The sequence below is a fragment of the Muscardinus avellanarius genome, assembly GCF_963383645.1.
Source record: "Muscardinus avellanarius genome assembly, chromosome: 2".
NCBI classification, from domain to species: Eukaryota; Metazoa; Chordata; class Mammalia; order Rodentia; family Gliridae; genus Muscardinus; species Muscardinus avellanarius.
The window spans coordinates 189,678,917-189,705,398 of NC_137787.1; the positions used below are offsets into that span (position 1 = coordinate 189,678,917).

The following is a 26,482-nucleotide window of genomic DNA, read 5'->3' on the forward strand; positions in this document are numbered from 1 at the left end:
TCTATCCCTTGGCTGCTTTCACGCTACACCATCAGAGTCAAGTAGTTGCTACTGACCCCGTGGGCCACTGAGCCTCACTGATTTACTGCATGGCCCTCTATGAAAAAGCTTGCCAGCTCTTGGTCAGAAATAACGTTTGCAAATGTAGGTATTGCTATCCCTAACTTATGATGGATTGAAGCTGAGAGAGGCTGAGCCCCTTGCCCACAGCCATTCACACAGCAGGTGGACTTCAGCCTGAGCTGTGATTGGATGCATAGCTCCTGCCTCTGGAGAGAGGTGGCGCACGCTGTAATCCCAGCATTCGGGAGGCTAAGACGGGAGGATCGGGATTCACAGCCAGCCTCAGCCATCTAGTGAGGCCCTTTGCAATTCAGTGAGACTCTGTTTCAAAATAAGATTTTTTTTAAAAAAAGGACTGTGGGGTTGGGGGTTGTGGCTTGGAGGTAGAATGACCCTGGGTTTCATCCCCAGGACCGCAATCAATCAATCAGTCAATCAATCAATAAATGACGGGATGCTCCCCCTCCAAGGGGCTGGGGGAGCACTGCCCAGGGAGTCCTCACACCCCAGAGGAGAAGCTGCAAGCGTGGTTCACCCCGGCCTTAGGGCGGACATGGGACTGGTGTGGTGAGGACGGCTCTGCTGCTCAGGACCCTCCTGTGCTCTGTCCTCTCCAAGTCGGAGCAGGAAGCCCATCTCGTCTGCACTGCTCCAGCCCTGCGATGGCTTTGTCTGCCTGAGTGTTCCATTTAGCCTCAAACTTGAGAAGACAGCTTAAGACTTGTCCCTAACCGACCCTGGAACTTTTTATGGCAAGTCGGTCATAACGAGGAGGTAGCATCAGAGATGACGCCTGTGGAACTTGTCTTGCGCTGGCCGGGAGAGCAGGCCTGTCCTCTCCCAAGAAGTGGATCAACAGTTAACACCCGAGGGGCGCCGTTCCAAGTGTGGTACACGTCTCCCTGGGCTCATCCTCTCGAGGACACTAAGCATGTACAGACGAGGAAACTGAGGCAGGGCAAGATGAAGGAGCGAGGGTGCCACTGGCTTTGAACAGGCAGCACTGCGCCTCCCTCGGCCCCACCTCAGCCCTTCAGCCTTTCTTTCTTTCTTTCTTTCTTTCTTTCTTTCTTTCTTTCTTTCTTTCTTTTCTGTACTGGGGATGGAACCCAGGAGCATTCTACCTCCAAGGCCTGATTAAATCCTGAAGTCAACAAGATTGTCCGGACCTACCTTTATTTACTTGACAAATACTTCCTGGGCTCGCACTCTGTGGCGCTCAGTCTTGGTGTTCAGCAAGCCACACAAGCCATGACCCGGACTCTTCCATCTCAACTCCACCCTTTGCTCAGCCCCCGGAAAGGAGACAACCTGAACTGGCATAGTGAATTTTTTAATTTTACTGGGGATGGAATCCTGGAGCATTCTACCTCTGAGCTAGAGTTCTAGTCCTGTTTTTATTTTTTATTTGGGAACAGGGTTTTACTAAGTTGTTAAGGGTCTAAATTTTACTAAGTGGAAACTAAGTTGCTCAGTCGCTAAGGCTGGCCTGGAACCTGCAGTCTTCCTGTCTCTGCCTCCCAAGTACTGGGATTACAGGTGTGCACTCCCACACTCAGTTCATGATAAGATTTAAAAGGAGAGTCCGGGGAGTGCTCGAGGGCTTGTCCTACGTTCTGCTCAACCGCTCAAGAGATCAATGGGTGTCTGACCCCTTCTTAGAGCAAAATTCATTGACAGTATCCTAAAGGTACTAAAATTTGAATCATAGCTGTAAAAAAAAAAAAGCAATATTTGCACAGTGTAGCACCTTGCCTCTCTACGGCATCTTTTAAAGCATTTTCCCTTAAACTTTTCTATTTGATCATCAAAACTGCCCTGTGGAATCCTCCTCATCTTTTTCCCTACAGAAAATGAAGCTTGGAAAGGGGGCACCGGTTGAGACCCCCTTTCCTTTCCCTGGAGCCTGTGAAGCTGGGGGAGGGGAGGCGGCTGTGGACTGTGCTCATGCCAGCACATCCTGCCCAGCAGAACTTTCTGGAATGATAGAAATATTCTGCACCTGCCCTATCCGGTATAATAGTCACTAGCCCTGCGAAGCGATTGAATAGCATGCAAAATGCAGCTATTGTAATTGAGAAAATGAATTGTACAACTCTAAAAACTTAAAAAGTAAAGTTACACTCTAAAGAGCCCTCTGTGGCTACCATATTGGAGAGTTCTGTTCTGGAGGTCTAAAGCGGAAAGACCTTAGGATTGGAGAAAGCTGGGTGGGTGTGGCTGGTCCCAGGGTGACTGGACGTCCCCGCCCATTGTGTCCTTGGCCGTCTCCCGCCCTAGGAGTCTTGGAGGCCCTGGTCACAAGTCACACTCAGGGCGCCATCCTTCCCCAGCCCTCGGAGCCTCCGCGCCTCATTATAGCAAGGTCAGGGTGACTTCTCTTGTTTGAAAACGATTTTCACTGGTTTTAAAAACAGGAGCGCACAAAAAGCGTTTAAAAATCATTGCTCTCAAAGAAAATGCAATAAAGCACATTTGGAGACACAGCCGTGCCGTCTACCTGGAGAGCAACTTGGAAAGATGCAAAATGGGAGTTGGAAGAGGGTAAAGATGAGATTGGAATATTCTCTGAAGGAGAAGCACCTGTATCAGTATAAATGCATTTTGACTTTTAGGTGTACTGTTTGCTCCTTTGTTTGTTTTAAAGGCAGGAAGGACAGGTGAAGGGCCCTGACCTCGCAGTGCATCCCGCCCCGAGCCGGCATTTTCTGCCTGGATAGAGTAGTCGGGCCCACAGTTGCTGGCGACTGTTTTCTTTCAAAGCATGAGTAAAATTTGCATGTTCCCAAGCATAGCCAGGAGCTAGTTTTTCTTGGATTTTCTGTCCGTCTCCTGACTATAAAGCCCTTTGTGCTTTGAGAACAAGCTGCTTGCCTTAGAAAAACAAAAATGATTCTCCCAATTGCCAGGATTGCAGGTGGGTTTTTGCTAGGAGAGCCCCGCAGGAAAGAACAGTCTGGGGGTTTCTGGGCTAGCTTGATGTGGCTTTTTGCTGTGTTTTAGTTCACACCACTTTAAGATTGAACTGGAGTAAGGAGACTAGAGCGCATCTGGACAGCGGGAACCCTCCTATGACGGGGTCATAACTTTTACTCTCTTAGTCAGTGTGATCTGGTGTGAAACAACAGAAGGAAAGAGGCAATAATTGTGGGCCCAAGAGCCCGGGAGAGCAGGAGGCGCTGTGCTGTGTTACCCACAGATGGCAGACAGGGACCCCCAAGCGCCTGCCCTGTCTTCTTGATATGTGGGGATATGAACTAGTGTTAAAACTAACCCCCTCTGTGGATTCCAGAGCATTGGATCTATTAAAGGATATTGAAATCCACATTTATTGCATGTGGCCAATACATATGTTACCTGTGTAATGTTGTACTATGATCTATTCCTCTGGCTAATGTGTTTGCTGTTTGAACCAGCCATACTGCCCACCCTACTTATTGATATAGGATTCGTCTTTACCCATCTGCTCATTTACACATTATCTTTTACTTGTATAATAATACATACATTTTTTTTTTTCACTTCGAATCATAGAAACTGAAGGGAACAAGAAACTACAGGGAACTTTAAGGATAAGGATGTGATGTTTGTTTTGCAAATGGGAACTCAGTGGGTTCAAAAACTAGATCTGTTTTTCAGGAGTCAGAGAGACCCAGACAGAGCCAGCTTAAAAAGCTGGAGCAGGATGAGCTGTTGTGCTTTAATCAGATGAGACGGTTGCTTTTGTTGCAAGAGGAAGGAGAGGGCTGGACTTTTCATAGCCCCACTTGATCTCTGTAGACTATCAGGGGAACCCAGTGGGGCCCTTGAGTGAGTCCCCGCCCATTCTCACAGATAAAGACTCTCACCGTGGAGCCATCCCCTAAGCTGGCCCCATGTCCCTGCCTTCCAGAAAACACCCTCCCCTAGGAAGACCCCCTCTCAGTGCTGATCGTCCTCATGGGAGAGGGGGAGATGTTACTGTCAAAGAGGTTCCCCGCCTGCCATTAGCTCTGTCTCTGGGTGCTGAGTGTGTTGGCATTGACCCCTGGGGCTGGGGGCATGAATGGGAGAGCGCAGTATTGGCTGATCCTGGCGGGCTTTGCCACCCTGCGGCCTGTGAAAATATTTCTTGACCGCCAGAAGCAAAGCCCACAGTGCAGGGCCTCCTGCTCCCTCCCCTGAGGGGCTGATGAGGACACCACACCCAGAGTCCACCCTCCCCGGCCGCAGTTTGGGCCACCGCCAAATCGTCGCTTTCATGTCATCCCTTCTTCTTCCTCCCTGGTCAGGCTGTTGGTGCTTGACTGTCCATCTCACCTGTGTAAATGAAGTGTTTGAACAAGGTCAGGAAGATTTGAGGGTGTGTGTGTGTGTGTGTGTGTGTGTGTGTGTGTTCCTTTGCCGGGGTCACGTGCGGCGAGAGACCCCCTGGGAGTCAATGAATCGCATCATGTGGGTCGGAATGCAGCATCCAGAAAGCTGCTTAATAGATTCGACGTGATTTTCCTAAGTGAAATCGTCAAAAGAATTTTCACCTTTGTTTACCCAGACAACAAATACACGACCCCCACCTTCCCAACAAGGACTTCTTTCGTATGGAGTTAACATCCGGAGGGTGTTGTGGGAGAGTTAGAATTACATCTTCATGTTCTTAATAAGACAGTGACGCTTCAGCGGCTGGTGATAAAGTCAGTGCCTCCATCCGTAGCTCTGGCGGTGGCAGCGCGTGTAAGCAGTCGGACACACAGATGTGTGTGCACGGGGGCAGCAGAGGTTTGGGTTGGTCCCACATGGGGCTAGGGCTTGCCAGACATTTGCAGACACTTCATAGGCCGTGCCTGTTCTTGGGACATCGCCCAGAGCTACGGCCCTTTCGGTCCTTACTGCTGTCTGTTGTTGAGTCCCTGCCACACCCGGAGGCCACGGCCCAGAGCCCTTGTGCTGGGGGTTTGGAGGAGCCGGCGTGGCTCTGACAGCGAGCCATGGCAGAAAGCGATGTCCCCTTGAGCCAAGGGTTTCTCTCATCAGTAGATTATCCTCTCATACATACTTGGCAGAAGAACAGAGAGAGTGGGACAAAAACCATTTTGGTCTCCGCTTTCATTCTCCTCCCCCCGTCCTCGGCGCCCTCTTTCCAGGGAGAGGAAGCGCTGGCTATTCAGGGAGCTGGGAGCCCTCTCCAGGTCCTCCCTTGCCCACTCCATCCACACTTCTGACACTGAAATAACTAAATTACGTCCCTTGAGCCAAAGACCTTTCTTCCGTGTGACGTCACGTGGCGTGCCCATTTGGAGATTTCCGGGTCCGTAATTGCTGTCCCAGATCCTCGCTCCTTGCCCAGGACCTGGGTTTCCATCCTGCCTTGCCTCCTTTTATGGACAGGTGGCTTTTAGTCTAAACCAGGCCATTGTAGCTCAGTAGCGAGGTTCTCCCTTGAAGGGAAGACTTACTTTCTTCAAGCATGGAGGGCAGTGGGTAGAAGAAAGAACTTTCCAGCTCTTATGAGAGCCTGTGTGCTGTTGAGGTGCATGGGGTGGTGCGTCTAAAGACTAGAGGCAGTTGGGCATGGTGGCGCACGTTCAAAATCCCAGTACTTGGGAGGCTGAGACAGGAGGATCGCTGGGTTTTGGCCAGCCTCACTAAATGAGGCCCTCTGCACCTTCATGAGACTTTGTTTCAAAATAAAGAATAACAGGTCTGGGGAGTAGCTCCAAGGTAGAATGCCCCTGGGTTCAATCCCCAGTATCACAATAAAATAAGACTAGAGATGGGATCCCTCAGGCAGAGTTTCCTGGCTACTTAATCCTTTCTCCATCCCAAGTGTTCAAGTAGGGCCTGGCGTGGTGGCTCACCCTTGTAATCCCCGCGCTTGGGAGGCGGAGACAGGAGGATCGCACAGGTTCGAAGCCAGCCGCGCTGGCTTAAGAGACCCTGTTTCCAAATAAAAACGTATAAAAATAGGTCTGGGAATGTAGCCCGGAGGTAGAAGGGCTTCCAGGAACCCCAGTATCCCCCCAAAAAAATTAAATAATCAGAAAAACCAAGTGTCCAAATGGAAGAGCTAAACCCAGTCACACGTAAGGACCAGCAAAATGGCTAGCTAAGGAGCTGTTCAAGAGTAGTTTGAATAATAACCCAAACTGCAGAGACACCAGGAGCCTAAAGCAGACAGGACGGGACTTGCAATATGTCGCAGTGGATTGAGATTGTCACCAAAGTTTGGAGAGCCGCCTCTGCGGCGTGCTGGAGCGATCCTCGGGGGCTGTGTTGTAGGGGGTCTCACATGCTGGCTGGGGGTGAGGGAAGGGGAGAGTATGGGGTAGAACAGTGAAAAATCATTAAGAAAGAAAGTGTAGCCAGGCATGGTGACACATACCTGTAATCCCAGAACTTGGGAGGCTGAGACAGAAGGATCTAGGGTTCAAGGCCAGCCTCAGCTACTTAGTGAAACTCTCAGTATAAAAAAAAAAGCTGGGGTATATAGCTCAAGCTCAGAGTTAAGATGCCCTGCCTAGTGTCCCCCCCCCCAAAAAAAAGGAAAGAGTGAAGATAAGCAGGTCCATGACTCTGAAATAGCTTGATTTGAGATACTTCTAGGGTCATTTGCATTGAACCCTCTGGAAGGTCTAAGAAACACAGTTCCTGGACTATAGCTTTAACACGTTTGAGCTGGATGTGGTAGTGCATGCCTATAATCCCAGTACTGGGGAGGCTGAAACACGAGGATTGCAGATTTGCAGCCAGCCTCAGCAACTTAGTGAGGCCTTCCACAATTTACTGAGACCCTATTTTAAAATAAATTAAAATAGACTTTAGGGTATAGCTCAGAAGTAGAATGCCCCTGGGTTCGATCCCTAGTACCAAAAAAAAAAAAAAAAAAAAAATGGGGGGTGTAGATTTGGCCTTGTGGATTGGAACAGGAGAGTACCACAGGGATGACCAAGACGGGGTGAAGAAAGAGCATAGAGTGGGGCTGGGAGACCCAGGAAGGGCCGGGGGCTACAGTGGGTGCCCACTCTTTCTGCCTAAGAGGCGCTTTAACCGATTCAGGGCTGGGGCGCTCTTTGTGTCCTTGTGATATGATTTACACTGGGCGCCTTGTTGGAACCCCTGGAATAATGGTGCCTTTGGTTGCCTGGTGCGTGCAGCTAGCTAGGCTGGAGGCAGGAGGGGACCACTCATCTCTGCTCTGCTGGGCCAGCTTCGCCAGGCCTGTGCGCGGTTGCTGCCCTTTGCTGGTCCCCTGAAGACCCCCAGGAAGCCCGAGGTGGGGGCCGCCATCAAGGGAGGCTCTGGTGGAAGTCCTCCTCGTTGCTGGCGGCTTCTTAGCTACTGCACAGGCAGGTGCGCTCACAGAGCCCCCCTCGCCAACCACGGCCGTTTTATTCTACTCTGAGCACCTCAGCAGCCCCACGCACAGATTTTGACAGGTTTTGTTTACTTCATCCGCTTCCTGTCCATTGGCTTCTGGCTGTCCTGAACAGTTGGTCTGAAGATATCGGCCAGGCTGAGAGTCGTTTTCATCTGGGAAATTCTTGACACTTGGTAAAATTAGAAGGTACACACCGGTGCTGCGGATGTAGGTGCAGACTCAGAAACCAGGCTAGCCTGGACTCAGACACGGGCTCGCTGACTGGAAAGCAACGTAGTTTCCTTGTGCCTTGGTTTCCCTAGCTATAAAAAGCTTGATAATATAAGTGTCTCATAGAGCTGCTCTGAGGATTACATGAGTCAAGTAGTCAGTAAAAACTCTTGTGGGTATTTTTTTTCTCTGCCACTTAAGCCCCTGAATAATCAACATCACTGAGCCGTAAGCAATCTGAATATATTTCCAAATATCCTACAGCGATGAACACGGCCTGGCCCTCTACTGCCTGCACATCTGGAAGTCCCCGCCACATCCCCCCACCACGTCCCTGCCCACCTGGCCACTCATCCTTCCCTCTGTGCTGTCTGCCCGCCCCTCCAGGACTGGGTCTCCTGCACTTACTCTCTTAAATTTTTCCCTTCCCAAGGTCTTTCCAGGTGGTTCTTCTCTTCAGGCTAAGGGCTCTTGGGAACACAGAGCTCAATTTGAGGCTGAAGCTCCTTCCCTCCAAGTGGCTTAGCCCCCATCTGTAGGATAGAATCTATCTCATGAGTCCATTACTCTAAGTGTTCTTCATGCCGAACTCATGACCCTAAATCAGATGAAATTAAAAGGACCAGAAGCGGTGCTGCCCCATCTCTCCAGCACAGGTGGAATTCTTTGCAGACCAAGGAAGATGATTTGGAAATCTCTGTGCAGCACTAATGCACTGCGGCCCCAAGACAAGTGCAGGAGACGCCGGGAGGGGTCCAGACGGGTGACTGAGAGGGTGGGGTTCTGTGCCCCACCAAGGCATCCTCCGCTGGAGTCTTCAGCACTGGCATTTGTATTTCTAACCGTTGCCTTTTTGGCTCTCAGGGAAGGCCGCTCAAACGCCCACCTCAGAGGAGGAGATTACCAAAGAATCGGCGACGTCATGCTGAAGAACGTCCAGGGCATGAAGGTGAGCGCCGGGCGCGCAGGGCGAGTTCCCAGGCTTGTGGGCTGTGGGCGCAGTGCCTAAGCTGATCGGCCGCACCGTCCAGCCACAAAGGGTTCAGGAGAACTATTCCTCCCCACTTACTAGGAAATGTTCTTTGGGGAAAGCATTTTCAGTAGTGTTTTGTTTTGTTATTCAAAAGCTCTGTATTATACATAAAACAATAGGCATTTTTTTTATAAATAGATCATTCAAGACTTTTTTTCAAACATTGCAGGCAACACATTTTCTGGGAGACTACACAGTTTGTTTTCAATCAGTTGTTTTGGCTTTTTCTAAACAAGACAAAATACCAGATCCTAAGCTATGTATGAGTTGCAGTAAATTGAGTAACTTTAATCAGTATACGAATACACACTTTCACACACACTTTTTTCTGCTACTGTTTCTTATTTTCCCAGTACTGCTAAGTCATGCTCTGCCACTGAGCTGTATCGCCAGCCCTTTCGCTTTATTTTGAGACAGAATCCTGCTAAGTTGCCCAGGCTGGCCTCAAACTTGTGATCCTCCTGCTTCAATCTCCCGAATAGCTGGAATTATACCATGCCCAACTATGACAATATTTTTAACCACCTAGCAATGATTATAATGAAAGTATTCCCAAAGAAGTCAGTGAATATTAAATTAATATTCTACCATAGTTTTGAAATCTGCCTCATCCCTTAAATCTGAAATTTTCATTTTTGTCTTTATTAATAACTCTTTTAATAGAGAATGTTTTTCTATAATGTTTTTAACTCCTTTAACGTAGAGCTGTGTGCGTATCTGTGTGTGTGATGGGGACTGAACCCAGGGGCATTCGACCTCCGAGCCACGCCCCTAGCCTTTTTTATTTTTTTTATTCTGAGACAAGGTCTTGCTAAAGCGCTAAGGCTGGCCAGAACCTGAGTTCCTTCTGTCTCGATCTCCCAAGTACTGGGATTACAAGTGTGTGCCCCCATACCATGCCACACAACGTATGGTTTGGCTACATCTCTATTTGCATTTTAAAGCCAGTCTTCCTCTATCTCAACTGCCTAGAAACCATCTGATAAATTTGATAACTAATCACTGCCTACATGATGACCCCCTAAGAAGGCCGATGTTCACACCACCCCCACTTCAGACCATCCAGCCATCCACTGGTCTGACTCTCCATCCATCCAGGGCTAATTGAGCACCCACTGTATACAGTGCAGTCACAGAGTAGAATTTACTGCTGGGGATTGAATTAATTCCCATGAGTAGTTTGACTAAATTGCTTTGATAGGCTCAAAAGCCCCTCAACTGATTTCCCATCAGTCTCAGTAAGTCTCTCTCTTTTTCCCCAATTCTGGGAATCAAACTCGGGGCCATGTGCATGCGAGACAAGTGCTCTACCACTGAACTACACCCTACACCCCAGCCTCTTCTGCGTCTTTTCTCTTAATGAGGATCAAGATATTATTTACCAGATCCTCAATTATTGTTCACCTGGGTACTATCAGAGAGAAGCCACGGAAGTGGTCGGAACGGCAGACACCTACACACAATAAGAAAAGCGAGAATAATCCTAAGATACCCCACAAACAGAGTCTTTACAGTGTCATGGGCTAAGAGTGATGCCCCAAACTCAGAGGTCACAATCACAAGCATCTCTTCAACTCTCCATGGGAGTTTTAAAATGTAATTTATTTTTAGAGCAGGTTTAGGTTTACAGAAAAATTGAGCAGAGAGCAGAGTCCCTATATGTTCCTCCCAATGCAGTTCCCCCTGTTAACGTTTTTCCCTGGCGTGACGCATTTGATGAGTGCATCACATTAAAACTGACGAATCAGTATTGATAGGTGACTACCCAAGTCCACAGCTGGCACTGAGTCTCGGCATGGTGCATCCTCAGTGTTGACAAGCGTAGCATGACACACATCTACCGCGACAGGACTTCACAGAACGGCTGTGCCTCCCCCGGTGCCCTGTGGCTCCCTGTTCACCTCCTCCCGCACCGAGCCTGTCCTGCCTCTGTAGTTCTCATACAGTTTTTCGAGAACATCCTAGAGCTGGGATCATCAGGATGTCGCCTTTCCAGAAAGCTGCATCATTCTGTCCCCTCTAGAATGTGGCTCTATTGCTGTTGTATTTCCCCACTACTTCCCTCTAAGGTGCCTCTTTCCCACGGTTTTCTTAGCCACTTCTGGCTTTCCAGAGATAAGAGTTATCTCTGACACCTGAGGTCACAGACTACCCAGGGCAGGGCCCCCCTCATGGGGATTTAGACTCTGCTCTGGGCCTTTCGGACAGCGCAGAGGCTCTTCCCCCACCCTGCGGGGACTGTCCCCAGCGTCCCGCTGTCCACCAGCTTTCCTCTGTGGCCTTCTCAGGCCCGTTTGCCGAGTGCCCGCCGCCATTTTCCTACCGAGAGCTGACATTCCACGTCCTCTCCATGAGCCGGCACAGAAGACCCCTAAAAATACACCTGCTTTCTGCTCCAGCGCTCCTCCTCCTGGGTCTGGGGAGTCAACACTCCACACTCCATGGGCCACAGCTGCTCTGGCATCTCAGCACCTTGCCGCTGCCATGAGGTTACAGCCCCGAGCTCTATGCAGCCGGGAGGGCCCTGCTTTCCTTTTTAAGGAACAAGTTAGTTGGGTTGGGCTTTGTGGGGAGTTTGAGCCCAGGGACACTCCACCTCTGAGCCCCCCAACCCTTTTTATTTTTATTGTTTGTTTGTTTTTGGTGGTACTGGGGTTCCTGGAAGCCCTTCTACCTCCAGGCTACACTCCCAGACCTATTTTATTTTTTGGAAACAGGGTCTCCTAAGCCAGCGCCACTGGCTTCGAACCTGCGCATTCCTCCTGTCTCCGCCTCCCAAGCGCGGGGATTACAAGCGTGCGCCCCACGCCCAGCTTATTTTTATTTTGAAACTGGGTCTCTCTAAGTTGCTGAGGATCTTGTAAGTTGTGGAGGCTGACCCTGAACTGTGATCCTCCTGTCTCAGCCTCCTAAGTCCTAGGATTATTATAGGCCTGAGCAACCACACCTGGCTTGGTTGTTGCCTGTTGTGGTGGTGGTAGTGGTGGTGGTTTGTAATAGTTTTAAAGAATTTTTATATAGTGTGGAAGGGAACAGCAGAAGGTTCTAGAGCTATAGAAGGTTGGTGGTTTTATTAAAAATGCTTAGGATGTCTGGCTAACAGCACCTTTCCTGGCTCCCACGCGGTACATCTAACCTGCTATTGCCTGTACTAAGCAGGGCCTGCAGCCATTAGCGTTCAGCCGACCGTCCCAGACGCTGGGCACCGGAGATCGTATTGAGATTGCTCAGGTGGTACACGCCCTCCCTCCGTACAGTGCTGATGCACGTGTGGTCCCCTTGGAAACATGACTGAGGGAGCCTGGCCCATGTGGAGACCCACGTCCTGGTCTCCAGCCCACCCTGAATCTCCATATGCAAACCTGAGCCCAGATACACATGCTGATGTTGCCGTTAGAAGAGGTGGGACGGGGGTTCACGGTGCCTCCTGTTTATTTCCTTGCAACTTCTTGTAAATCTCTACTTAAAACACAATGTCTGCCAGGCTTGTAATCCCAGTACTTGGGAGGCTGAGACAAGAGGATCACGGGTTCTCGGCCAGCCTCAGCTAATTAGTGAGGCCCTCCACAACTTAGTGAGACCCTATTTCAAAATAAAGAATAAAAAATAGGGCTGAGTCGGGTGTGGTGGCCCATGCTTGTAATCCCAGCTTTTGGGAGGCTGAAACAGGAGGATCGCAGTGCATGGACAGCCTCAGCTGCTACTTAGTGAGACCCTGTGTCAAAATAAAAAATAAAAATCTAGGCTGGGGGTGTAGCTCAGAGGTATACTGCCCCTGGGTTCCATCCCTAGTACCACAAAAAATAAAAATAAAAATAGGGCTAGAGGTATAGCTCAGAGGTAGGATGCCCCTGGTTTCAATCAAACGGGGACTGGAGGTGTAGCTTGGTGGTAGAATGCCTCTGGGTTCCATCCCCAGTACCACACACACACACACACAAAAAAAAAAAAAAAAAATAGGTCTGGAACCGGGTGTGGTGGCTCACGCTTATAATCCCCACACTTGGGAAGCTAAGACAGGAGGATCGCGCAGGTTCAAAGCCAGCCTCAGCTGAGTGAGGCTGGCTCACTCAGCAACTTAGTGAGACCCTGTTTCCAAATAAAATATAAAATAGGTCTGGGAGTATAGCCCAGAGATAGAAAAGCCCCTGGGTTCCACCCCCAGTACCACCAAAAAAATAAAAATTAATAATAATAAATAGGGCTGGAGGTGTAGCTTGAAGGTAGAAGGTCTCTGGGCTCAATCTCCAACACAAAAAAAAAAAAAGAAAGAAAAAAAGAAAACCCATCCACAGTGTCTGACAAGGAAGCCAGCGGGGGAGTCCCCATGACGGGCCGATAAGGACAGGAGCCATGAGCGCAGGCAGAGTGGGCATCAGGGAAGGCTCTGCCAGAAGGACGAGGCAGGAGTCCTCGGCACAGGCTGTTGCATATGGGAGCTTGGCACACTCTCGTGCGTGTTGGCCAGGGGTGGCCTGGCCGGAGATCACATCATCTGTCCTGGTGGCCCAAGGCGCAGAGAGGCCGTGGGGCGTGAAGACGCTTGGGCGTGCGGGGCACCGGGCAGAGGGCATGGCCACTGCAGGAGCAGAGCAGAGAGCAAGTCTGACATTTTCAGGAGGCCGGGTTGGTAGACTGGGAGAAAGGTTCAAAGGTAGAAGGAATCTGGAATGTCCCACAGGGCTTTTTGTCCTGAGGAAATGGAGGTTGGTAGCACTGATCCTAAAGTCAGAGAAGAAACAAGGTAGCCCAGGCAGGGCAGGACGAATAGTGGGCTTGCATCTGGACACAGCGTGTTCCTGGCTCTTTAAAAGCACGGTGCTGAGATGTCACTGAGATGGGACTGTGGTGTGGATTGGGAATCTGGACTGGGGGTTGTGTGGCACTTGGAATGGAGTATGTTTTCTGGGAATTATTGTGGTGGAAGACTTGAAGATCAGCCGGGCGTGGTGGCGCAGGCTTGTAATCCTAGCATTTGGGAGGCTGAGACTGGAGGATCGCAGTTTGTGGACAGCCTCAGCTACTTAGTGAGGCCCTCTGCAACTTAGTGAGACCCTGTTTCAAAATAAAGAATTAAAAAAAAAATAGGGCAGGGGATGTAGGTTGGAGATCAAATGCCCCTGGGCTACCTGCCCCAAAGCATCTGTCCCTCAGAATCCTTTGCCACTGCCCAGGGAAACAGTCATTAGTGCTCCCCACCAAAGGACTGACCTGAGCAGGTGGCTCCTGGGAGGTGCTCAGTTCCCGTATGAGTTCAAAACAGAAATGCATTTCATATATATATATAACTTTTATCAGTGCCCTGTAATTATGCATCCAAACTTTGTGTAATATGTGTGTGTGGAGGGTTAACTGGGCAATGAACCCAAGGGCGTTCTGCCTCCAGGCTACATCCCCAGCCCTTTTTAAAGGTTTCTTATTTGTTTACCACTTATTAGTACTAGGGGTTGAACCCCAGGGGCATTCTACCTCTGGGCTATAAACCCAGCCCTAATTTTTGTTTGGAAACAGAGTCTCACTAAGTTGCTGAAAGTCCTACTGAATTGCTGAGGCTGCTTAAGCCAGTGATCCTGTCTCAGGCTCCCCACTACTGGGATTGCAGGCATGCTCCAGCCAGAAATCTATTTTTTTTCCCCAGTACTGGGAATAGAACCCAGGGGCATTCTACCTCTGAGCTACACCCAGACCTTTTTTAAAAAAAAAATTATTCTTTATTTTGAAACAGAGTCTCACTGAGTTGCAAAGGGTCTCACTAAGTAGTAGTTGAGGCTGTCCTCGAACTGAGATCCTCCTGTCCCAGCCTCCCAAATGCTGAGATTACAAGCATGTGCCACCATGACCGGCAGAAATGTATTTCTTTAACTAATGCTTGCTGGATGGTCGCCTGTCTGTCTATATGTCACTGTAAGATATTTGAAGGAAACCACAAACCCCAAGTAAGGAGCTCCTGTTTCTATCTTGCCCCTTAGTTTGGTTGGTCACATTTTTTTTTTTTTTTTCAGTACTAGGGATGGAACCCAGGGGCCTTCTACCTCCAAGTGACACCCACAGCCCTATTTTTTATCCTCTATTTTGAAACAGGGTCTCACTGAGTTGCAGAGGGCCTCACTAAGAAGCTGAGGCTGTCCGCAAACCGCAGTCCTCCTGTCTCAGGCTCCCGAATGCTGGGATTACAAGTGTGCGCTGTCACGTCCAGCTTGTCGGTCTCAATTTTTAAAAGAACCTTTAATCCCCTAATATTATTTTCACAACTCATATATTTTATAGTGCACATGTACTTCAACCTACTCAACACCTTAATGGAGCTTTTTATTTCGTGCTCAGAACGTCATTTAAATACTCAAGGTAGTCGTGAAATAGGAAAACTGAGACTTAAGGAAATTAGATAAATACGATCACGGATGGAGCAAGGCTGCGTCCGGCCCGGGGTCGGCTGACGGCACCGCCCTCTCACCCCCAGCACCTGGCCGCCCACCTGTGGAAGCACAGCGAGGCACTGGAGGCGCTGGAGACCGCCATCCGGGGCTCGCGGCGGCTGGAGCACTTCTGCAGGGACTTCGAGCTGCAGAAGGTGTGTTACCTGCCGCTCAACACCTTCCTCCTGCGCCCGCTGCACCGGCTCATGCACTACAAGCAGGTCCTGGAGCGGCTCTGCAAGCACCACCCGCCCAACCACGCCGACTTCAGGGACTGCAGAGGTGAGCGCGGGCTGGGCGCACCGGGCTGCGGAGAGAGCCGTGCTGCGCCACCGCTTACGGCCTCGCAGTCTCTGTCCCACCTCCGCCTCTCCCCACGGAGGTGCTTGTTTAGTCAGCTTTTCCATCACTGTGACCAAAGTACTTGACAAGCACAACTTAAGAGAGGGGAAGAGTTATTGGAGGGGCAGAGAGGAGAAATTAGACTGGGGATGGAACCCCACTGTGTTCTACCTCTGAACCACACACCCAGCTCTTGTTATTTTTTTGTTTTGAAACAGGGTCTCACTAAATTGCTGAGGGACCTCACTAAGTTGCTGAGGCTGGCCTTGAACCTGTGACACTTCTGTATCAGCTTCCCAAATACTGGGATGACAGACGTTTGCCGCCACGCCCGGCAAGCGTCCATCCATCTTTCTTTCTTTCTTTCTTTCTTTCTTTCTTTCTTTCTTTCTTTCTTTCTTTCTTTCAGGGTCTAGGGATGGAACTTAGGGGCATTCTACCTCCGAGCTACATCCCCTGCCCTATTTCTTATTTTTATTTTGAAACAGGGTCTCACTGAGTTGCAGAGGGCCTCACTAAGTAGCTGAGGCCGTCTGTGAACTGCGATCCTCTGGTCTCAGCCTCCCGAATGCTGGGATTACAAGCGTGCACCACCAGCCCGGCTAAGTGTCCATCTTTAAAACGAGCCACACCGTCTCCTGCCTCTGTGGCTCCTTGTACTGTATTCCTGCCTTCTGGGCTCAGGCCCCACACTTTGCTCTCTCCAGCAAACCCTGCCTCATCCTTTAGGCCTCAGCTCACACCTGCCCCTTGAGCTGGCTGACTTGCCCGCTTTGTTCTACTGTCCCAGGATGGGACAGCCAAAGGCCCCTCTCAGCCCCAGGGACCCCACAGACAGGGCACCCCTGAGGGCCGGGGACATTCAGATTCGCATGTTCCATCTTCGGAGACTTGGCCAATTTTTCTTCTACTCATTTTCTTTTTTGGCACTGGAGATTGAACCCAGGAGCATTCTACCTCTGAGCTACACCCCAGCCCTATTTTATTTTTTATTTGGAAACAAGGTCTCCAAAAGTTGCTGAGAGCCTCACTAAGTTGCTGAGGCTGTCCTTGAACTTGTGATCCTCCTGTCTCAGTCTCCCAAGTACTAGGATTACAGGCGTGCGCCACCATGCCCTGCTTCATTCTAGTTTTCTTAATAGTCCCTATGGGCCTAGTTTATTCTTGACAATTAAATAGAAAAGTGTGTGACCTAGCTTAAAACGTAAAGCGGCCTCATTGTAGAGAGACGAGGGAGACAGGCGCAGAGTTCCTGAGAGGGCAGATGCCAAGCGCTGCTTGCTCCCAGGAAACACTACCCAAGAGCACCCCGGGGCCAGGAGCCATCTTTTCTTCTCGGAGCCTCCTCACTCCTGCTCCACTGAGTACTGGATGCCCGGGAAATGTTTATAGGACTAAAGTGGGCAGTGATGTCAGAAGATGGAGCCAGCCCCAGGGTCTGTCACTATGGCTGAGACAGAATATCCAGTGTTAAGGCAGGGAGCACTTAATCTGCACCCCAGGGAGAAAGCATGGGGGCTCAGTGCTTCCTGGCTTGCGGGGAAGGAGGAGGACTGCAGTGTTCTGAAGGCTGAAGGCTGGCACACACGTATTCCCTATATTAACTACCCAGATGCCCAGCCGCTGGGGATTTCCGTGCCCCTCCGTGTGGACTCGGTAGCTTCTTCTGCACCCTGCACTTTTCTAAGTACTGGGGAGCCATAGCTATGTTGGAAAATAGAGCTGGACTTTGCGGTCACTCTTTGTATAGCCATCTTGGCAAACAGTATAATGTGCACAGAAGGAAGAACAGGGGTGCACTGGAGTGCTCGGCACCCCGAGTGTGGCTACACCGGGCAGATCCCCTCTCACACGCGTGCCAGGTCAGAGAGGAGAAAACTCCCTTCCCTGGGACGGACGCAGGGCCCTGACGCGGGTCCCCAAGTCCTCCACCTGAAGGGGGCTCACTCTGCCTTCTCCAAGTGCTTTGGGGAAAGGTCCAGCAACCCGTGCCCAAGGCTTGGGTTGTATTAGCAGCAGCAGCAGCGTCTTCCCATACAGTTTCTACCACGGCGCCGCTCCGGGGAGTCGCACGGGAAGCCGGGGTGCTCGGGCCCTGCCTGCCACTCACCCCTGCCATCGTGTCTCCTCACCAGCCGCCTTGGCGGAGGTGACCGAGATGGTGGCGCAGCTGCACGAGACGATGATCAAGATGGAGAATTTCCAGAAGCTGCATGAGCTCAAGAAAGACTTGATCGGCATGGACAATCTGGTGACTCCAGGCAGGGTAAGCCTCGGGCGCCCCGGAGGTGGTGTCCGGACCTACACTGGGGCCTCCTGACCGTCGACACCCCAAGTTCAAAGTCCTCCTCTTGCCTCCTGGAAGGCCACCGCAGAGACGCCTTGAATGGGACGGTGGCCTCAAAGTCTACGTATCGGGGCCACAAAGTGATCCTCTGACCTCATACTCGGGTTTTTTTCTCCATATCGGTCGATTTGTTTATTTACTTTCTCCCTGCCACATTTCAGGGAGGATTTAGGATGGCTAATTTTATTATTATTAATTAACTTTTTTTTTATTGGTTCTAGGGATTGAAGCCAGAGGTGTTCTACCTCTGAACTACGCCCCTAGCCCTATTTTATTGTATTTTTTTTTGAAAACAGGGTCTCACCAAGTTGCTGAGTGCCTAGTTAAGTTGCGGGTCCTCCTCTGAAATCCTAGCTGGCTAATGCCAAATACCGGGATTACAGACGTGTGTTGCCACACCCAGCTTGATTTTCTAAAATTTAGGAAACTGAAAATGGAAGTAAAGGGGGGGGGGGATTGGGTCATATGGTGACATTAAACCAGAGAGCCTGTTAGCACAGGAAAGCGTCTCATAAAGCCCCATTCACATATGAAAAGTAGTTTCTCAGTAGATGCAGTTTTTATACGAAACTTAATTTTACTTCAGAGCCATGATGACATTTGAGGCAATCCCGGGAGAGGTAGATACAAGTTCGACTGCTCTAAACCTTCTCCCACTCGGAACCCGCGCTTGAGGCCGGTCACGCATGGTGGACAGGGCTGCAGCAGGGCCCGTGGGGACGAGATGGGATGTGCCTGCCTTTCTCCAAGATGATCATTCAGCGGCTCCATCTCATTAAGTCTCTCTGAGCTCTTGTCCCCCTCTCCCCCTTGCTAAACTCTGCACCACCCAGTTGGTTTTCTATTTTTGGTTTTGTGGTACTGAGGATGGAACCCAGGGACACTCTACCCCTGAGCGACACCCCCAGCCTTTCTTCTTCTTTTTTTATTTTGAAAGGGTCTCAGTAAATTGCTGAGGATCCAAGCTGCCGAGGCTGGCCCCAAACCCGCGATGCTCCTGTCTCAGCCTCTTAAGTACTGAGATTACAGGGATTACAGTCATGCACCACCACGTCCAGCTTCTTTGCTTTTTAAATGGCCTGCTCCAGTGTGATCCACGCCAGAGGGAAAACACGAGTCAGTATGCACAGACCCAGGCGCCTCTCACTCTTTTATCCTGAAACACAGTTACTGGTTTTTAAGAACTGGACTTGTAGATCATGGACAAGTTTCTGCCCACAGTACTCTGCCTTCCTGTCCATGGATGCTGCTTTATGGAGCCTCTTCTTAAAACTGGCGGGGTCCTAATTATGTCCCTCACGGTGGGCAGCGCCTGGGGCCTGGGGCTAAGCACATCCTCATCCTCCAAGAGGCCGGAGCGTGGACACAGCTTGCCACACCTGAGCACCCCAGCTTCCCGCTAACCTTCCTGCGCTGTCATAGAGCTGCAAAGGCCCTCAAGGTACTGGGAAGAAGGCAGCTTAGAGGCCGCTAGCACAGCGCCTGGGAGGCAAGAGGCTCTTAGCTAAGAGGAAGTGAGCACAGTGAGGGGCTGGGACAGACCCCAGCATGAGGCCAGAGCCCCGCGGGTGCCCCGCACACTGTCTGCTTTGTGCCCGCAGGAGTTCATCCGCCTGGGCAGCCTCAGCAAGCTCTCGGGGAAGGGGCTCCAGCAGCGCATGTTTTTCCTGGTAAGTGCTTAGAGCGATTTGTCCTCACAGTGCCCCTGACCTAGGGGGCCACAGGTAAGGCTCAGGAGATGGCCTCCGCCGCCCAAGTGGGAGCCTTGGAAGGCAGGTGGAGCAGCCCCAATGCTTGACGGACAGTACCAGGAGACCTGGACCCTGCTGCTGCCCCGCTGGCGTCCCCGCGGGGCCCACTCATCCCCCACGCTCTGCTTTCCTCTAGTTCAATGACGTCTTGCTGTACACCAGCCGGGGGCTGACAGCCTCGAATCAGTTTAAAGTACACGGGCAGCTGCCACTGTACGGCATGACGGTGAGTGTGTGGCGCCCGGGACGCGGCTGTTCCTGCCTGAAGCCAGGCAGAGGGAGGGGGAGCCGCTGGTGTGAGGGCAGCACTAGGTCAGATCGGAGGTGTGAGCAGGACACGCTCACCGTGGGTGAGAGGCCAGGGCTCGAAGACCAGTGCTCTCCAGCTCTCTAGCCCCCTCCCCCAAAAGAGTGGGCCTCAGAGGGCTCTCCTGGCAGACCCCGGGGCCCTGCCTGCGCGTGAGAGACAAGCTTTCCTCCTAGACTCAAGTAAGAGGCAAGTGGACCTGGGCCATGCGGTGTGAATTCGCCTCTCCCCACCCTGGGCCTGGCCCCGGGGACCTGAGGAGCCTTCATATGCACAAGAGGGCCCCACACCGCCACCCCATCGGCAGGCGTAGGGTTATGATCTTGGCTGTGCCACCTTCCCCACAAAGTGGGAAAGTATTCCCCAAAATTCAGTGTACCTTGAGCTTCCTTTTACCTTTCTGACTCTTAAAAATTTTTTTAATGATGCATTATAGTCATACATCTTAATGTGGAGTCATACATACAAGACGGTGGAGGCATACGTGCACACATCACCCACTTAGCCCTTACCCAATCCCTGCCCCCTTCCCTCCCCCTCCCACCTTCTCATGTTTGGCTTAGTGACTGACTTAGATGTGTTTGTTAATGTTCTGATTGGCCACGTGGGGCTCCTACCTGCTCTGCAGAGGCTCCGGGCTCCCGCAGGCCCCTCCCCGAGCATCTGAAAACACACCCCGGTTCTCTGTAGTGACGCCGTGAACTCTCATCCCGCAGATCGAGGAGAGCGAGGAGGAGTGGGGCGTGCCCCACTGCCTGACCCTGCGTGGCCAGCGGCAGTGTATCATCGTGGCCGCCAGGTAACTCGGAACCTGACCTCTGCCCGGTTCCCCTTGACCCGCTGTGCTGTGGTCTGAAAAGCTCACACCCATCTCTGTCTTCAGTTCTCGGTCAGAGATGGAAAAGTGGATGGAGGACATCCAGATGGCCATTGACCTGGCCGAGAAGAGCAGCGGCCCCACGCCCGACTTCCTGGCCAGCAGCCCCCCAGACAACAGTAAGTCACCTGCAAGCTTCCTCTGGCGCACAAGCCATCACCACAGGGGCTTATGGAGGACACAGCCCTGGCCCACAGAGGGGGAGCGTCACACTGCATTTAAGAGCCCCTTAGCAGGATGGGCACAGAGGCGCACACCTATGATCCCCGTATCTGGGAGGCCGAGACACAAGGCTATGAGTTTGAGGCCACCCTTCGCAACTTAGTGAGACCCATTTCAAAATAAAAAGTAAAAGAGGGCTGGGAGTATAGCTCAAAGTAGAACACCCTTGGGCTCAATCCCTAGTGACACACACACACACACAAACAACTCCCTTAGCAGGCAGGCCTTCTATCCATGATCTATATTTGTGTTTAAGGCTAAAAATCAAGAAACTCCCCTTTTCTGGAGGCAAAACTCTAGATAGAGTGTGGGTGGGCCGGAAAGCCATCTCTCCAGGCTGGTGTCCATGGAGACTGAAGGAGGCTGTTCACGGGAGGCCACGGCCAGGTGTGGCCTGATAGAGCAGGCGGGCTGGGGCATGCTCCCCTTGACGGAGGCCTCAGTCGAGTCCTAAGTGAGCACCACAGGAACCACACAGAGCCCCCCCCCCCAGTCTTCTAGAACCTTCCTAGGTGCTCCACTGGGTGTCGAAAAGGCTTCTCCTCCCATGGGTGGAGAGCTCACGCACGCCGCCTCCTGTGCTCCGCAGAGTCCCCCGACGAAGCCCCGGCGGCCGACCAGGAGTCGGAGGACGACCTGAGCGCGTCGCGCACCTCGCTGGAGCGCCAGGCCCCCCACCGCGGCAACACGATGGTGCACGTGTGCTGGCACCGCAACACCAGCGTCTCCATGGTGGACTTCAGCGTGGCCGTGGAGGTATGCGGGGCATGTGGGAGCGGCAGCCTGTGGTCGCCGCGGGGCGTGGTGGAGCGGCGCTGTACGGTTCCCTCGTCTCCATAGCCACCCACGGGCTCAAGTTCTCTGTCCTCCACCGTGTCCTCTCCTGCGTGGCCTTGGCAATGGGCAGGCCGGTGCGCGAGGGGTAGCAGGGTCTGGAACTTGGCAAGCTGGTGCCTGCAGGGCCCGGTCACAGGTCACAGAAGGTCTTCAGGGGCCAGGGACGCAGGGTGGGCAGGGTCTGTCCAGGTGGGCTTCGGGACTTTCCTCTGAAAGTTGGCTTTGGTGACTTGGTCTCTCCTTGATCACACCGCGAAGGTTTCCATTCCCTGAGCTTTCGCCATGGAAAGAGGTCTCCATGGACCCCTTTCAACCGTCCGTGGTCGCTGCTCAGAACATTCCAAACCCAGAAAGCTCTGAGAGCTGGGTTTCCTCCACCTGCCCTGGCCAGCAGCACCCGCCCGGCGCAGGAGGCCACCTCGGTTGCTTGGGTCACGTGGCTGCTCACTTAGGACTGCGAAGTCGGCGCTGTGCCTTCCTCCAGTTGCTGGCCTCACTTCTGCAGTGGAGACTCGACTCCCTCTCTAAAAAGTAGGAAGTTAGAACTCCCGAACGTGCGTGGGCCAGTGTCACATGACTGTGGGCCTAGGGTAGGAGTTGTGTGGCTCTCTGGTGGAGGGCACTGGAAGGGTGCCAACATTCCTGCTGGGCTCTGGGGAGCCTCTATTATTCCCGGGCAGTGACCTCCACAATTCCACCCACCTGCCTTGCTGGGTTTCCCACTGGAGCTGATGTTCTGGAGAGGTCCTCGGGACCCGGCCAAGGCGTGGGCCCTGGCTCGGCCGCCAACACGGTGTCTTCCAGCGAGCCTGGTGCCAGGTGCTGACACGTGGGTTTCCCGGGGGGCTCCTGGCCTTTGGGTTGGGGGTGCACATTTCTTCCCCTGCCTGCTGCCAGGGGACAGGGATTGGCACAGTGGTGCTTGCTGGGAAGAGGACTTCCTCAGGCCCAGCCTGTTCTTGGGAAGCCGATGTGAGACCAGCGTGAGATGGGAGAGAAGTCACCGTGGTCTTACTGCTCCCAACCTTCCATGTGTGACAGCTTCCTTTCAAGGCAGGGGACTGTTATGGACGTTAACACCTCTTTAAATCTCAGAGACACCAAGTCCATTCAAGCGCATTGTGAATGCCGAAGGAGGGGGCAGGCGGCCCAGAGCACATCCAGGCCCCGCTTTCAGGGGCTGCACAGCCACAGTCCTTTAGTCCTGGGGCTCAAAATGTGCGTAGCCAGGGTCAGCAAGCCGGCCCACAGGCCATGTTCAGCCCACTACCGTAGGTTGTGGGTTTCTTGGTGTGCGTGTGTTTGGTACTGGGGATTGAACCCAGGGCCATTCTACCCCTATGACACCCCTATGACACCCCTGGCCTTTTTATTTATTTTGTCGCTTTGGCAAAGGGACATTGGTCCTCATGCTCCCTCAGAGCTGCCTGTCCCATGATGCTCTACAGTGGCCGCCGCCTCAGGTTGGGGACCGACCCCCCAAACCTTCCCACACCATAGCCCTCAAGTGACCAGAAGAGCTATGGACTGGGTGAGGCCCTAATGCTGGTGCCTGGCTGAAGGGCGGGGCGGACATCCTGCTGCAAGTCAGAGTCGGCACCAGGTGGCGCTCAGGAGCCGCTGGGAGGGACTCCCTGGCCTTCCCCTGGAGCCAGGTGGACTGTGCCCTACGGAGGCTTATTATTATTATTATTACTATTATTTTGTGGTACTGGGGGTGGAACCCAGGGGCTTTTCTACCTCCAGGCTATACTCCCAGACCCATTTTATACTTTTTTTGGAAACAGGGTCTCACTAAGTTGCAGAGAGACTCACTCAGTAGCTGAGGCTGGCTTCAAACCTGTGTGATCCTCCTGTCGCAGCCTCCCAAGCGCGGGATTACAAGCGTGCGCCACCACGCCTGGCGCCTAGGGAAGCTTAGAACAGAAATGTGTTTCCTCACCATTCTGGAGGCCATAAGTCCCCAATCAAGTGTGTAGTCCAAGCTCCCAGAAGCTGGGGGCCTTCCTTGACTCTCCAGCTGGCCGTGGGGGGACTTGCACACTCTGCACACTCTGCTACGAACTCCACCCGTGTGCCAGTGCCTCCTGGGTATCCGTTTCTCTCCTCTTGTTAGAAGGACACGACGTACTGTGAGCGAGGGCGCACCTTACCCAGTAGGACCTCATGTTAAGTAGAGTCTCATTCTAAGGCGGCGCAGTCGAGGCCCTTAGTCTATCAGGAGGACACATTTTAACCCATAACAGGTGGCAAGAACCCGTCAAACCAAGCTCACAGCCCAAGGGCTTCTGCGACAGGCAGGGGCGGGGGCCTCGTGCCTAAGTGGGGAGGCACCTCAGCCTGTGCTCAGAACCAGGGCTCTGCAGTGACCACCACAGAGCCCAGCTGGGACCTGTGACCCGTGGGCGCCTGGGTCCCTGACCGGCCCACTTGTCTTTCAGAACCAGCTGTCTGGGAACCTGCTGAGGAAATTCAAAAACAGCAACGGGTGGCAGAAGCTGTGGGTGGTGTTCACCAACTTCTGCCTGTTCTTCTACAAGTCGCACCAAGTACGTGCCTTGCACACGGCAGGTGACCCTGAGACCGTGGGGGTAGAGGCCACGGGACAGAGTGGCGGGGCCCGGAAGCACCCAGGCTCCCTCAGGGGCAGGCAGCCTCACCCAACAGGACTTTGCCCTCCAGCCTGGTGGCTGAGCCACAGGCCTGTCAGGGGCCCCCATCCATTTGCTGATGACCAGTCTTGAGAAGGGCCACCTGGCTGCTGCTTGGACAAGGGAAGGGGGTGACCTGACGGCAGGTATGCTGGCCTGGGCTCACGAGATAGACCATAGCATCCTGGCCAACCCCAGCTGCTCCTGGCCCTGGACCCCAGGCCCTGGGGGGGAGAGCTGTGGGGCCCCCAGTGGCTTCTGGGTGAGGGGTGTGGCCAGGCCCAGCTTCGGAGGCCACCGCTCCCAAGCTACCGCTGTGCCCATTGCAGGACAATCACCCCCTCGCCAGCCTGCCTCTGCTCGGATACTCGCTCACCATTCCCTCGGAGTCTGAGAACATCCACAAGGACTACGTGTTCAAGCTGCACTTCAAGTCCCACGTGTACTACTTCAGGGCTGAGAGTGAATACACGTTTGAAAGGTAAGTGTCCCCTCCTGCGCACAGGACACGTGCAGGAAGGGCCGCTCCCTTCCTGCAACCAGGGCTTCTCCCAGGTGAGCGAGGGGATGCGGGCTCTCCTGTGGGCCTGGGCGCTTGCTCTCTGCCCGCTGCTCCCGTGGTTGGCAGGAATGGGTCCCTCTGCCTGCCGCCAGCATGCCGTCTCCCCTGGGCAGTAACATCAGTGCCTACGCTGTAGTCTGCTCATGCCAACGGGGCACTTTTAAATCTCAAACTTGTGTGCACTGCTCCTGTGCCACAGGAGAGCGAGCCCGGGGACGGCCAGGCTCCGCCTGTCTACACCCAGGGAGATGGCACTTCACCCACCAAAGCCCAAACCTAACCTTGGGGGTTCTTCAGCCTGGCTGCGGGGTGTCCTCAGATAGAGGGCCCAGCCAGCACTGTAACTGAGGTCAGAGGGCACACGGGGATGGAGAAAGAACTTAGTTGTCTCAGGGTCACTCATCAGTACGATGGAGCCAGCACTGTAACTGAGGTCAGAGGGCACGCGGGGATGGAGAAAGCTTAGTTGTCTCGGGGTCACTCTTCAGTACGATGGAGCTGGGCCATGAGGTGACGCCGCTGGGTAGGAGCTATGGCTGTCCCTGAAACTCTCCTTCAGGTGGAAACTGAGTCTGGGAATCGCATCTCCCAGCATCCTTGTTACTATCACCAGGGCAGGGCAGCAGCTGCCAATCAGGGCCACACAGGCTCGTCCCCATCTGAGGAGCAGCTTCTCTCCTGGCCGTGCAGCCAGATGGGATGGCAACTGTTCCATTGTGGGTGCTGAACCCATAGGGATTTGAGTCAAAGAGCCAGTCATGAGCTATGCGCGATCCCTCACTGCGTGGAGATAGTGTTTTAAAGCCAGGTTTTAAAACGCCATGACACCCAACAGTTCCTAAGCAATGTTGCTTGTAAAACAAGCCCAGAGGACTGTAATTCTCAGACTCTATCTGGGTCTGGAGAGCTGGGATTGAGTCTGCGTGTGAACGTGGGACCCACAGTAGTGCTGGGGCGGGGCCGAAGCAGCGGTATTCTGAAGATGTCTCCCACAGGGGCAAAGCCAGGTCCTACCCCAGGCTCTGGTCTCTGCACCATTGACATTTTGGACCAGGTAATGTGGGGCGGGGGAGGGGGTCCTGGGTGTCACACGAACTTACCAGAATCCCCGGCCTCCGCCCCTTCAGCTTCAGCTGTGACAACCAAAGATGTCTGCACGTCTTGCTAAATGTCCTCCACAGACATCGGTCTCAGTTGAAGACCACAGGTTGACAGCAGATACGAAGTGTGTAGAAGAGAGCCCCGCCGAGCGCGTGTCCCCGCCACTGTCCCGGAGGAGGAGGAGAAAGAGCTCCCCCATGCTGCTCAAGCCAGCTCACCCTAACGGGACGAGCGCACTGCTGGCTGCCCACACAGAGTGCCCAGGCTGACTCCAAGGGCGCTCCCCAGGGAGCCCTCTGCCCCGAGGTCCATTCACAAAACCCTTCTGACTCCCTAAGAGGTGGTTTTCCATCACGCTGTCTTTGCAAATAATGAAGGCCGAGCACTCCACAGCTGTGTGGGACTAGTC

At 52.8% G+C, this 26,482-nt stretch overlaps 1 protein-coding gene across 5 annotated transcripts in view; it reads left to right on the forward strand.

The window, feature by feature from the left end:
* Window positions 1-26,482, forward strand: part of FARP1 (FERM, ARH/RhoGEF and pleckstrin domain protein 1) — a gene marked incomplete at both ends in the record, with an annotated part of 238,806 nt that overhangs the window by 212,188 nt on the left and 136 nt on the right. For 4 of the 5 annotated variants that reach the window (XM_080690176.1, XM_080690177.1, XM_080690179.1 and 1 more), the window contains 10 exons: window positions 8,492-8,576; window positions 15,121-15,358; window positions 17,554-17,684; window positions 19,367-19,435; window positions 19,653-19,742; window positions 20,540-20,622; window positions 20,707-20,819; window positions 21,512-21,678; window positions 24,201-24,308; window positions 24,740-24,891. In XM_080690176.1, the coding sequence (XP_080546302.1) occupies window positions 8,492-8,576; window positions 15,121-15,358; window positions 17,554-17,684; window positions 19,367-19,435; window positions 19,653-19,742; window positions 20,540-20,622; window positions 20,707-20,819; window positions 21,512-21,678; window positions 24,201-24,308; window positions 24,740-24,891 (1,236 nt within the window). The remainder of the gene's footprint in view (window positions 1-8,491; window positions 8,577-15,120; window positions 15,359-17,553; window positions 17,685-19,366; window positions 19,436-19,652; window positions 19,743-20,539; window positions 20,623-20,706; window positions 20,820-21,511; window positions 21,679-24,200; window positions 24,309-24,739; window positions 24,892-26,482) is intronic. The other variant, XM_080690180.1, reaches the window with a different exon arrangement.